Source organism: Malurus melanocephalus, unplaced genomic scaffold (genome assembly GCF_030028575.1).
Source record: "Malurus melanocephalus ecotype Western Australia unplaced genomic scaffold, MMel_1.1 scaffold_92, whole genome shotgun sequence".
NCBI lineage: Eukaryota > Metazoa > Chordata > Aves > Passeriformes > Maluridae > Malurus > Malurus melanocephalus.
The window spans coordinates 67799-82217 of NW_026623324.1; the positions used below are offsets into that span (position 1 = coordinate 67799).

The window sequence follows — 14419 nt, forward strand, 5'->3', positions numbered from 1 at the left end:
AGCCGCGGGATTTCTGCTTGTCTCTTTGCCATCCTGGGTTTCTTGCTGTCCAGAGGAGCACCGAGATCGGCGTTTCCGCTGTGAGTTTTGCAGAGAAACTTTTCTCCATCCACCTCTGCCATTTTGTGTCCATCATTGGCGACGCGGGAGATCTGAGCCAGCCAGGACCCGTGCCACAACGCCCCCTGCAGCCGCTGAGGAATCATCGTACCCGCCCTGCCCAGCCAGGAGCCAACAGCGCCCCTGCCGACTGGGACTGTAACTGCACCAAAGGGGAGGGTGTGTCTCTGTAAGGCTGTGGCTGAGTTTGGTACTGGGCAGTTGTTGCTATTGTTATTGTTACTTGTTTCACCTTGTTATACATATTAGTAAAAACCGTTATTCCCTTTTACCCATATCCTTGMCTGAAAGCCCGTGATTTTCAAAGTATTTCAAAGTTTCAAATAATTCGGAGGGAAGGGGGGGCCATATCCACCACTCCAAGGGGGTCCCTGCCTTCATCGGCAAACACCTATCTTTCAAACCAAGACATAATGCAAATATAAAATTAGCTTCTCTTAAGAAATACAACTCTGAGATCTATTCCGATTGTTTAAACTTGTGTCATGAAACCATAGTACCYACAAAACATTGACTTACTTTAGATTCAGTAAGAATTTTTTCAAGAGACTGATGGAGACAGGCATTCATTTACAACAGCGCTACAAAAATATTTGTTGCAAGAACCATGGGTTTTATTTTTACTTAAGACAACATACTATGAAAATTGTCTTTTTAAAGACACACTCTTGTCCTTCAGCTAACAGGAAGCAGTAAGATATACCTGAAATATTTATAGAAACTCTTCACATTTCCATAATGACAGACATAGAAGAGTTAAGACTTTGTTTTGGCTAAGTCTCTGCAAACTCCTATTCATGTATTCTRTTCTCAATTGAGTCACTGTCACCTCTAAATGAAATCTTACCAGAATGAGCACTGTAAGGTGTGACCCCATAAAAGTACTTACGATCATTACTGTAGTCATCCACCAGTATGATTTCCTTAATAAGATGTGATGGACTTTTTTTAAGGACACTGAAATGGACAAAAAAAAAGGCATTCAAGCAGTGTTAATTTCCCATAAAAATGTCATAAAAGCAGTTACTTTGTTGAGCTGCAATAGAACCTAGCCCAGGATGTTATGTGCAACAACAGCTGTTGGCCTATTCTTACAGAAAGCATGGCACATGTATAATTTTAAGTGTTTTCCTTTTTCCATGCCTCCCTACCTCTCCCACCCCCCCATTCCAGCCTCCAGAAATCAGCGCATTGGACAACTCTAACATAGAACTTTTGCAGGTATCTTTGAGTCAAATATCACCTRGGARTCCATCTACTCTGTCTTTTTCCTGRAAGAGCCAGCCTCCAAACATCATCTGGTAATTGGTCCCATACTTTCATGCGTCTTTACTTAAGGTGAGCAATTTTGTTTAATATCATTATTTCACAATTTAAGAACTGAAGGTCTCAATGAAATTAAGACTCATCTTTTCCTCTGCAAATAGTTCAGAACATAATGAGTTGTTACTTTCCTTTTTTATCATAGGCTGTTATCTGACACAAATGAATGGCCTTTAGAGAAAAATTAGGCTCTCTTATGCATACCTGACAACAGTTCGAAGCAAAGCAGATCTTGCCTCATTATGAAAGGTGATCACCACACTAGTGGCTGGCAAATCTATCCGCCATTGTTTCCGCTGACACCTGAAAGAAATAATAACTTGTCATTCGAACATAATTTTTACATCTCAGGTTCAGCAGACAGCCTTCATTGCAAAGTATTTATCTATTAAACTCATATACACCCTGCCTAAGAAGAAAAAGTAACTTTCAAGTGAGATTATAATCAACCTGTCTCCTGACACTTTTGGTAGCTCTCTCAGTACACAAAACACTTAAGAACTGGCAGATATGGACAGACTCAGAAATCCACCAGACCATCAACACTGCACTAGGTCAAATGTCTTTTGTGCAGCTGAGTATGAAACCAGAGAGCCCTTCTTTGACACTAAAAGTATTCAATACATCTAAGGAAATAAGCATATTTTCAATGAAAATGCACAAGTTCACAGGCTACCATATATTTCTTTAGAATGATGTGTGTCCACTTCTCCCTTTACTTTTAAAGCTCCCATAACATCCTAATCCTGCTCATAAATAAAATTAGTTTTCTATTCTAATGAGAACTTGTAAGGATTATAACACTCAGAATTTGAAAAACAGAGCCAGCTGTGACAATGTTGAGCCAACTAAACACAGAACCATACCMTTTCAAACCATAAAGATAATGAAATATTCCATCTACATTAACTAATTTTTTATTACCTCTAGAAACCTTAAACATAATCAGCAAAACAAAGCAAATCCCAAAATGCTTCCTGCAGGACTACATACAGTTAAGCTATTTAATCCAATAAAATAAACCTAAGAAAGACACTATTCTCATTGTAGAAGAAACTAGCAGTACTAGAAAACAACATACATTGAGTTTATGCCAAAAGCATTACAAAGTGACKATACTGAGTACCATTTGTGCAGTGACACACACACTAGTGATATATTTCTTCCATGTCCTTTAATTAAGGGTAGAGTTTTAAGAGGTCTAGTTGTTGAGGTCCTATTCAGAGGGAATAAACCCAATTAGCATACATCTATAGCAAATTCAGCAATTGACTTCAGTATTTATTTAAGCAATTCAATTTCTGTTCTCTGTGCAGTATTATCAGACTAGCTTTTAAGGGAAGTTTGCCACCTAAACTTCTTAAGCCAGGCCTCTGCCTATACAAGAGCCCACTTGACACCTGATTAAACATCTGCAACATGCACCTTAAACAATGAAACGTCCAAATTCTTGGAATCAGAGCAAGCAGCAATGCTTCTTGTCTTTGGCCACACTACAAAATCCCAAAAATACAGTGGTATTTTTGATACAATACACCCATAGTGTCACACACCACACATTTAGGGCCTGCGTGAAACAAAGCATTATCATGCTGCAGTGACTTATGGCTGAGCAAAAGCAGAGCCTGTAACAAGCCTACAACTGCTGTATCAGAGTAGCAGGGCCATCTCTAGCTTTGTGGTGAGTGTACAACATGGCTTTTTCACTAGTGCCCAGCATGGAATGAATAAATCTCAAATGCCTATGCATTCCTGAAAAATAAAGAAGAGCTTCTCTAGTGTGAGCTTCTGACAATTGATCTAGACAGCTAAAAGACATGCCATTATTGTACTCCAAAGCCTGTGGTGCCAAAGAAGATATTATTCYGCTAACTTTCGAACTGCCCACAGAGGACAGGGCTAACTGTGCATGCAGTTATCATATGAAGCACTTCCATTAGAATAATTAAAAAGTGACATTAAACTTACATTGATCTCTTTGCAGAAGAGTGCACTTGAGCCAGAGTACATATTAGTGGGAATTCAAGGCAATGAAGCCTCTCAATTTTAAAGAAACTCAAGAGAAGAGCACAACTGCATATTTCTGAGGGAAAAATTCAGCTTTTAGACTTCCAAATAAAACTGGAGGAATATTTCATCAAGTATTACCATTTTCAGCTCTTCATAAATCCCCACTTTAACTGACTCAGTATCAGTCTTATTCTGCTGTGTCAACAAGGTCAACAGTTAAAATTCAAACCAAAGAAACAAGATCACTACTTTTGGCATGGAGATTAAACTTGGTCTCTTCAAGCTGCAGCAGTTAAATTTTACATGCAGAGTAAGAAAATACATTTAGTTAAGATAGAACTAGAATTGAAAACTTCAATCTAGACCTTCATTGTTTAGATAGGTCATTAAAATCAGTCAAAATATGAAAATTCTTTCTCCCAGAGATTTGTACTAGTTCATTTAATTAACAATTTTTTTTCCCAAAGCCTCTGTGATTTGTTTGAAACCACTTTTTGACAGAAAAAAAATTAAGCAGTGCAAGGAAAACATTCACCTCAACCGGTGCCAAAGGTACARGAAAGTTTGTTTCTCTATACTTAAGAATAAAAATTCAAGTGTGAGGTCAGAAGATTCTAATAGATGCCAAATGAGAAAAAAACCCACAGCTTAGTGCAACTCTGGTACTTCAGAGTAATTCTTAAAAAWCATCACAACACATCATTTAGGAGATGTGATCAGAAATCACTAGTCCAAAGCATACATGGTGAATGTTGTTCTACAAAAAACACGGAGTATTTCATCCTTCATCCCACTTGGGAAACTATTTTCCACGGACAGGAGGACAGATCTTCCAGTTTCCTATTACAGCTATGACACTCACTTGTCACTTTCTGGATATCCAAAATCTACCACGAAATGAAAGGAAACCYAGAGGTTTCTCAGAGCTGTTGAAAGTGGTAGTTGTGAACATCAGCTGGAGTGAGAATCTGTGTTCCTGCTCAGAGTTCTCTCTGYTTCCTTTCTTATGCTGTATCTGCCTGTTTCTCCCTTCTTCCTTTTGCTTAAAACAAAGGCAAGCAGCTGAAACAGGTGAACCAAAAGTGTTTCTGGTACTGCTAGCAGGCTTTCACAAAAAGCAAGGGGAAATCTTCATTCTTCATGTTAGTGAAAGTTTGCATAACGYAAAAATTACTAAACAATGTAGTATTAAGAGATACATAATTACACTTACACCTACATATCTAATGCAGAATCCKGATAAACTGCTTCTAAACAGTCAATTTCAGGTATTAAAAAATATTGCTATGCAAAGTTTTTTAAATCAAACAGCCTCTTAAACACATCAATACAATTAATAAAAAGTTACTTAAGCAGAAACAAAGTATATACTCATCCAGGTTTCTTGCAATCAAGAAGATTGCAGGAGCTCCACGAGAGATCTTAAAATTGGAGGCGACTGGGTCGAGATTTTTAGAAAATAGCATGCTTCCTAGGGCCATGTGTTCAGATATTCTTTTTCCTATGGCTATTGCTTTTATTCTTTTCATAGCACAGTTCCCAAACAAATATTTCAGGCAGCTTTTTCAGCTTCCTCAGTGAAAGTTCTTCCCAAAATAGAAGGAAAATGAATTGCAACATGGAACTCATTAAGGACAGTTCATAAGAATGATTGCTTCAGTTTGTTTTTCTGTTTGGTTGTTTTTTTTCTTTAAAGGACAACTATTTACAGACTTGATGGGCACTCAAATCTGCCCCATGGCAAAGTCTAAGYAACATTCCCAGCTCAGATTTAGTCTTCTGCCAGCAACATCTCTCTCTGGGTTCTTTTTCAGCTCCATTTAGTGAAAACACATAGGCAAGTCAGCATATGATCAAAAGACTAACAGTTAAAAYAAACATGGCCATTATAAAATAATTTGTCTCTGGTCATCTCTCATATTTAAGTTATTTTTAAAGGGCAGCCTTTGTTAGACAAMCCCCCTGCACCAAAGGTTATTAGATATCTAAACAATTCCAAATTCAGCATATTTGAATAATATCTGAAATAGCCCAGCATATCTGGTGTAAAAAGTTAGAATATATTTCTTGTGAAAAAAAAGTATATATGCTACAAAGAAAACTCAAATGTAATTTTAAACTCCTCAGTACACCATAGGCATCATGCTTTTCACTGCTCTCGTGGCAACAAGGGAAACACCAGATTCTTCCTACTTTGCCATTCAATTTAACAACAAATTAAACAACACTTGCTTCACTCTATCTACAAATACTTTGCATAAAGAAACCTAAACACATGTTATTATACAAGGAATTTTTAAAATGACAGTGAGTTTTAATACAAACTCTCTTCACTACATCATTTTAATAAAAAAGCTTCAAGGGAGAAAACAGGTACCTTCCTTTTCTCTCCCCTCTTCTGGTGTCTTTTCCAGTTTCTTCTACTTACAAACCTATGAATGTAGATTCATCCTAACTGTAGAATTAGTTAGGCAAATTAACTACATACAGTCGACTGATTTTATGTTTTGAGACTGGCTTGCCTAGTTTTTAAAACCAAATCAAACCTGGTTTTGTATTTTTAAGTTACAAAGGCCTAATAAGCAACTTTTTTTTTTTAATGAGACTTGTGCAAGTCATTAAATCCTTTTTAAAATGAAGGTCTTCTCTAACCAGTAGTAAATAATAACTTTCCTTAGCATGAAGTGTACTATTTCTTGAAACTGCATAAAAAGCCTGAAGTTTAATTCCGTCCTATGTTTACCAGGGTGTGCATAAATTGATTCCTTTAGGTTTAYAGTTGGCAATCATCACATAAGAACAGAATCACAAAGTGACTGAGATCCAAAGTGGCCCTTGAGATCTCAGAGTCCCAATTACTTCAAAGCAGGGCCTGCTACAGCAAGCTGTGCACTGGGCTTTGAATATCCCTAAGCCTGGAGATTTCACGCACTCTCTGCGCAACCTGCTCCACTGAGCATCCTCACTGTGAAAGAGACTTACAAATGKAGAAACTAAGAAATGCCATCAGATAAACAGGAACAAAAAGAGAAATGCTGCTGAAACGCAGCACACCAGTTTGGATACATAATACACACTGATAGAAGTAATGGAAACAGATAAACTTAAGTAAGATTTCTTGTTCTTTACCACAATGTTCAAGGATCACGGAGTTTACTGTTACTGTCCTTTCTAAAGCTGAGGAGCTCCTGCTTCAGAAAAAGCAGCTCAAAAGCAATAAATACAGAAAAGCTAATCCAAGTCAAACATGGCCCAGTTTGGCACTTACTGATCATGCCTCGTGTCAGGAATGCTTCGGTCCATTCGCAGTTTGTCACTTTCCACCTGATTGAACTTATTCCGTGCATATGGATCCTGACCAGATCGCACCACAGTAGCACCAACATAGGCATCTTGATCAAAGTCTTGCCATCGAACTTTTCCTACAGTAGAAAAACAGGAAAATATCCAATTTAATCTTCATGATCTAAGGAACAGCATTCAGCATTACCGATGAAATATTTTTTTTTWAATTTTGCAGCAATAAAACTTCAACAGTATTGTTAACACTGTAACAACAAAACTAACTTTTCTGTATTAAATTTGTCTAGAATATCCTGCAAATCAATATTAAATTGAACAATTTTGCCGATCTCAGTTTATCCAAGTAATCACCAGACAATGTTGCATCTTGTCCACTTTGTGTGTTGGGATTTTTCTAACTCCATCTACCACAATTTGTATTTCAAAAAAGCTCAAACATCCACATGTCAACAGGCAGTAAAATGGCAAATGATCTGGCTATAAAGTTATCTAAGAAAGTTATCTAAAGATCCCATCCAGGCTTCAAAGACATTATAATTTAATTTACGGTTTACAAGAGTGAAAACACAGTCAGTTATAATCAAACTATTTGACAAACAGGCAGTTTAGAAATATAAGACAACATTACTCTCAAAGAATAGCATTTCATGTAGGCAGAATCAAAAAATCACTCTCCGATATTACATAACTGCAACCTCCTTGAYAATCAGAACTGATTCAGATTAATCCTTCTCTAGCACAGACTGTGCTATTATGTGACTGGTTGTGGCCCTAACACAGAACGACAGATTAACACCCAGCTACTAGGAATAAAAATTTTAAGAGTCCCACCATTTTCAGGTGTAAAACAACAGTATGATATTTACCAAGTATCTTAAAACTACTAGGTCTTACCTCTAGTAAAAYGTTTACTCTTTCATATTATTGACAGACAAAGCTATGCCATCTATTAGGAGATTTATACTACATTTAACTCARAATCAGAGGCTGTATCCTAATGCACACAACAGCTTTCATTTAAAAATGGATGTGTATCAGAATTTCTTCCAAGCAAGGTGTGGTGAAGAAGCACACTGCTCACATAAAAAAAGAAAGATACAAAGCAAAAACTGTCTTTTGGTGTCACCATTTATTACAGACACAAGGATCTATTAGTCATTGTTTTCATAATTAACACATGAAGTTTGAGGTACTTTCAGTTAAGTAGAGCAAGCAGCAGGTTGCAGACATGTCACTCCATTCAAGTGCAGGAAAAATATTATAGTTCAGGCATGTCCTAAATTAAGCTGATATSCATACAGGGAATACTACTCTACCAGCTGTTAACAAGAGTTACAGGTTGCTCAGGTTTTCCAAGGTCTGCTTGGCTTTGTTTGGTCTCTCAACCAGCACAGCATGGAAACTAAGGCAGGCCTTATTTACAGCTTTCTATCCATCAGCTATGCACCAACTACGGCACATTAACTCCTGCTAGACTGATAACAACAACACACTTTTCATCATTAAACAAAATAATTTATCTTTGTTTAATGAGACAAATACACCAACTTGATTAAACACCCTCTGAAATCTCAGAGCCATCCAAGGAGTTCATCCATAAAAGCAACTTGGATGCAAGATGTGATTTGGACATCAGATGGTAGTGGAGGTTCTAAGGGAAAAGTAGCAAGGCTGAGAGGGAGGTGGGTTTGGGATTGTTTTCTTTGTTTTTAAGAAAAGTCCAAGAGAAWAAAGAGAGATGTGTCCATGCTTTCAGATTACTGGTTTTAAGATTCAGCTAGTCAAAACTAAGCAACTATTTTTTTATATTTGAATTACCATCCAAAAGAATATAAAACATGTGCATGCACACACCCAGAAGCTAGAACTAGAGAGTTAAACAAAAACAGAATGCAGAACATTTAGTAGAAACTTCTTGAAGTGGCCAAAAAGGGAAACTATGAGAAAATAACTGGGGGGAGAAATATGGATTTTCAAATTCCCATCACTGAAAGAACTSTGAAAAGGAAACTTCACAGCTGTTGTTGGTAGCCCACAGATTGACAAAAGCTTTTCTTAGCTCTCAATTTCTTTCTTCAAAATATTTCCAGGAATTTACTTTGAAAACTTTATACCTCAGCCAGCTAATACTGCAAATATGCCAATGTGGAGTTATTTAGAAAAATTACACCAAACCTCATTTGTGATAAAATTATACAAAATGCAAGAGCAGCTTGATTCAAGAAACTGGAAGAAACAGAGATCACAAGATCATCTCCCCATACAATTCTCTCCTTCAGCATTTCCCAAAGCTTCTGCAATCTCCTTGGTAACTGAACTATATTATCACCCTTGCTTCTAACTTATAATAGACATTCAATCTGAAACATTTGATGAATATTTTTTAAAATACTGAATATCTAATGCCACTGCTTTTCTGGCCTAAAAATAAAGATTTTAGTCCACTTTACAAAATACAATGCACACTTAAAACACATGCATATAGATTTCCAACTTTCAAACACTCCAGCTTTCAATGGATTTTAAAGCTATGCCCATTTCAGGACTACCACCCACAACGTCTCCTCCAGTTGCCTTCCTTCCACTGGAAAGTGCAGCTAAAACACAAGAGACCATGAGGGCATCACATCAGTGGTAGCAGTGATGCCGTCAGAAGCATTCCTCTTAAACAGCTTGTGTTCTTTATGACATGCAGTATGTGGCATGGGCTGCACACACATTTACACGTGACAAAGGTTCAAGTAAAATGCTGGAAAGTGAAAGGCTGGTACAAAGCCAACGAAACTGTCCAGCCTTACTATTGCTGAAAGTCTTGCCTTTCTGAATCCTCAACTATATTTTGAAGTGGGAAGTTGTTTAACAAAGCTTTTCCAATAAGAAGTGCAATTTCTGTGATATGCTTCCTTAGAGTACACAAATAGGAGTATGACTGAATTTCTCTTGAGGAGTTAAATGGYTTTATAGTTTCCTGCATTCCAATGACTGTCAGGAGAAATAAATAACAGAAAATGCAGCCACATTATCTCAAATTTAAATTAGGTGATCTAACAATTTCAAATTCAAGCAAACATGAGTTTACTTATACCGAGACGTAACATGACAATGAGTTAGTCTGTTAAACAACAGTAAACCAACTGCAGAGTTTGCTACCAGAGTAAAATTGAGGCAAAAATTGAAAATCCAAACCCCAACCACTGAATTAGCTAAGACCCTGGAACCAGATGCTAGTATGCTGCAGTACTAAACTTGGTTTTGACAAGTATTTATTTTACAAAGTATTCAAAGTCTAAAAAGTTGAGCAGAAACAAGGAGAAGGTGAAATCCAGTGACACTGCTTCTTTCTGTCCCATTTTCCATCCAAGTAGAGCTTCATATAAATCCTTAAAAATGTCTCATTTATCATTTTCCAAGACTTTGAAAACCAGCAAATGCAAAACTAGGCGGGAAAGAATAAAGCACGTTTAAGAACAAAGGAGACCACTTTGTAGGGCTATGTTTACTAAAGCAGTGACAGCCCACAGAAGATGTGAATTTGGCGTCMGGAACCATGAAGGAGGTAGTGCCTGGCCCTGACTCCAGCAAAAGCCCTGCCAGCTGCGTGCAATAGGAATCAGATCTATTAGAGATAAGTCAGGTAACAGTAACAGCAGCTTGAAGCGAGATAGAAGAGGAAAACGCATAGCAGATAAATCTGTACACAATCAAGCAGCAAAGACTAAGAACAGATGGATACAAAATCCTCTAAATAGCTTGCATTCCCTCCTACTGACTCAATACAGCTTAAAAGCAGTGGGATATTCAGCACAAATATGAATATTTTGACTTACGTGCATTAAGAGGTTCCAGATCTTCATTAACTAACAAAAGAAGTGTTTGAGTAAGTGCTGAAACTCCTGCCAGTACAGGCAAGTGGTTATAYAGTTTTGCTTTAGTTATCCATGTAGACCATTCAAGTTTGATCTTTCTAACTACAAGAGCTAAACATCACTACTTTCACAAAACAAAAAATAGACTTCTGCAGCATATCAAAAAGTCACCAAAAAACAAACGATGGATACACTCTCACAGAACAGTTTAATCTTTATATAAAGACATTTTAAAGATAAATATAACAAACAGTTCCTTAATTCCAGGAAGTTCTGTAGTTTCAGCTACTGCATCATGCTGAAACTTAAATTAGAGATCGATAAAACTCAGTGGAACAGTGAAAAAGTTTTGAACCAAAGCTATCCTAAAATTTGATCACTGTAAATGATCTGCAAGAGTCTGCAAAAATAACCAAACTTCACTAACATAAAGATTCTGAAGGTTGCCTATATTAACAAAAAAAAAAAGCGATTTAAGCATGTAAAGTTCTGTCCACGAAGCCTTTGATGTTTGATTCCAGATTCTGATACTACTTTGCAGTAACAATTCTCCTGTCTATCACATGAGGCCATGAGAGACTACTAATCAACATATGAAATGAAAAAAAGCCATGACCTGCTCTATTTTTTACACTTAACTCTTACTTCAAGGTTCAACACTTCCAGCATCTGATAGCTTTCCCTTTCAACCTGTGACACTTCCCACTTCTTTTAATACTCCAATAAGCTACTTAGGGYCACTGGGAAAGCATAAGGTTTGGCCCAGAATACATAAACATTCAAAAAGGAGAAATAAGAAGAACAGATGGAAGGTGCAAAATTAGCTGATCTAACCCCAGCAATAAAATGTGTAGACAGTTCGGTTAAGCAGAACAAATACTTGAAAAGATCTGCCAGAACAGAAACCAAGTTTAAAAAGCYAGGATCTTCAGCCTTTTGTGATTTATTTCTCAACACATACACAAAAGTAAAGGCTTTGCCAAAAACGTGTACGTACAATAGCAGTCTTATTTTCCTCCTCCAGACCGCAGCTAGGATAAGGTACGTGTCGTGGTTTGAACTGTGCCCACGACGTTCCCTTCCCCCGCCACCGGAGAGGGAGAAGAGAGAGAGAGCGAAAACCCAATTAACACGAAATACTCATGGCTTTGAGATAAACATAATTGGAAGAAAGATACCTATGTACTCCACAAAGAGTCAGACAGGCTGCATAACTTAAGTTGCAAAACAGATTTATTACTACACACTACTAAGAATGGCACTGGGTGAAAAACAAAGATAGGGATATTTACAAAGAGAAGAAAAATAAAATGGACATTTTTTAAGACACCTGTTACACTTTCCCAGGGACCCATCTCTTCTTCCAAGTCCCCCCATCTCCACCCCTCCCATGTTGCCCCTCACACACAGGGGGGCAGGAGAATGAAAGTCTAACACAGATCAAAACACTCAGCTGTAGTCCAAGCATTGTAGGATAAAACATTCTTACAGCTCCAGCTGTGGGATGTGTCCTTTTCTGAGAAACAGTCAGTGTAAAACTGCTAATAGCAGAAAGGAACTTCTTTACCTCGCAGGAGAAATGTCCTTCAAAGCCCATGTTGTTTTTTTCAGCGACGTGAGTCCGATTATCACAAACCTCCTGGCAGAACACAAAACACAGCTTCTTCTACATCAAAACGTCGTGGGGGGAGCAAACCTCTTCTCTATTTCTTGGCTTCATAATCAAAAACAGTCCAGTCCTCAAAAGGCCAGGATTTTTTCCCTCACAGCAAGGTCGCTTTACTTCTCTATACAGGTCTCTCTCTCAGTATGATGGAAATAGTCCTTTTCAAGAACAACTTATCTCCTCCAGCTTGTCCGAGAACCACAGCAAGGGCACAGCTTCTCCTTACTGTTCTGTGATCTTGAGGTATCTCCATTTTTCTTCTTACATCTCCTCACCCTCTTGCTCTGTTTTTTTTTCCAGTGCAAGATACTAAAACTACATGCTATCAATTAACCTAAACATGGCGGCTGCATCTATCTTGTTTTGAATTCCTTCTTAAATACAACAAAATACGTCATCACAGAGGTGTAACTATCTTGTGCAATTGGCCCAGGCCTGATGGTCAGCCTGTCCATCAACCTCAGAACCAATGATGGGTTGGCTCTGAAACACAGGAGGGGGGGCAGGGCTCCCTTTGCTGGAGAAGAAGAAGGAGACACCCCTAGGACTTCTCACAGCAGCCATCTTTGTGGTTTCTTGATCCCCATCCCCCACCACCAAAAATTGGACCAAGCAAAACCATGACAGTACGCCAAAGAATACAGGAAAAAAGCCATCAATAGCAAAGAGCTTATACTGCACCTGGAGAGCCTATAACTGAAAAAGAAAAATCATRCCTTACATGTTCCTGGGGATGGAAGTTCCCAGCTGCTTAAAAAAAAGTTTACTTCAGCTAGTTCTTTSTGCAAGAACTCACAGTATTTCAAATGTACAGCCATTACAAAAAAAAAATTCTAGGCAAAACATGAGGATTAATAGAAGAGAAGCAAAACCTGTGAAGCCRTCTGATCCATAGTTGTCCTTCACATAAGTTAAACATTTTCAATTGTGTAAAATATTCACATTCAATTTGCATTTTTCTGCATGCCTTAGTAAGTCAGTTGTAGCTATATATGAAATCTCATTGATGTGAAATAGTTAAGCGTTGCAAAAGAAGTTTGTGGAAGCATTCACGTGAAATGAAGATTCCTTAACACTTAATTTTCCTAGCTCATCCTCAAGGCATGAGAATCATAAAATAAAAATCACATTGCTCTGTTGTTTTCCAACATGTGATAAATACTGAGCAAGTATGAGAAAAAATAAAGTAAGCTAGCAGCACAGTTAGGAAAATCTGTCAAATCAAAAGCCAGACAAAAAGCTAAAGTATGAACCTTGGCTGAATCTTCAGTCAAAACAGTAGTCCCAAGGTGACTTGTCTGTTATCTGCCAGCATCATACACCAAGAGAAATARACTACCTTTGTACCAGAGGCTTTTTCAGTACCTCAAACCTACTGAAGGACAATACAAACATACTAGCAAAGAACCACACTCCCTTGTATTTTAAACTCAAAGGAGCAGTGAAGCAAGATTTAAGGATGCTGAAGCCATAAGAACAGAAAAATACATGTTGCTAAAATAATCCTAGCACTTTCAAACTACAAAGAATTATTAGAATCAGAACAACTGCTGTGTTTTACGTGTTTTAATGATAAATAATTTATGGCTATGAATCTTTCATAACAAACGTTACTGCAATACCTGGAGGTAGCGTCTCCACACTTTGTGCCTTGTCCTCCCCATCATTGCCACGCAATTCTTTCCTTTTGGGGTCGATATCATTTGGGTCCTCCTGAAAAAAAACCACAATCTTTAAAATAATCTTAATTTAGTTTTGTGTCAGCAAGCAGTAATAAGTAAGTTTTGTAGATTTTAAACTTAGAGTGGTCCAAGAAAATGAGGATTTTAACAGAAACAATTATTATTTTCTCCATTACTTGAAAAACAGAAAAAAAATTGAGACAGACTTTTGGAGTGTATGCAAAATGTATGCAATGTATGCAAAAATTCTTTTTTGGAAAAAAAAAGAAGGAAATTTATTAGGAATGACAGAATTATTTTTTTAATCAGTAATAATCCAAGGAGCTACACAAGCAAGAAGTTAAGCAAGACCTGAAGACAGCCCTGTTCTAACAAGGAGGAGCCTAAATAGAAAGTTATTTGAAAAGAGAAATCAGGTTATCTAGCAGTTATACCCAGAATGGCAGCCT

At 37.5% G+C, this 14419-nt stretch overlaps 1 protein-coding gene across 1 annotated transcript in view; it reads right to left on the reverse strand.

The window, feature by feature from the left end:
* GALNT2 (polypeptide N-acetylgalactosaminyltransferase 2) overlaps positions 1-14419 on the reverse strand; it is a 96410-nt gene that overhangs the window by 31800 nt on the left and 50191 nt on the right. Inside the window, exons 2-5 of the mRNA XM_057368413.1 lie at positions 13911-14001; positions 6722-6875; positions 1648-1746; positions 1010-1077 (exon numbers count right to left, since the gene is read on the reverse strand). Coding sequence (XP_057224396.1) covers positions 1010-1077; positions 1648-1746; positions 6722-6875; positions 13911-14001 — 412 coding nt within the window. The remainder of the gene's footprint in view (positions 1-1009; positions 1078-1647; positions 1747-6721; positions 6876-13910; positions 14002-14419) is intronic.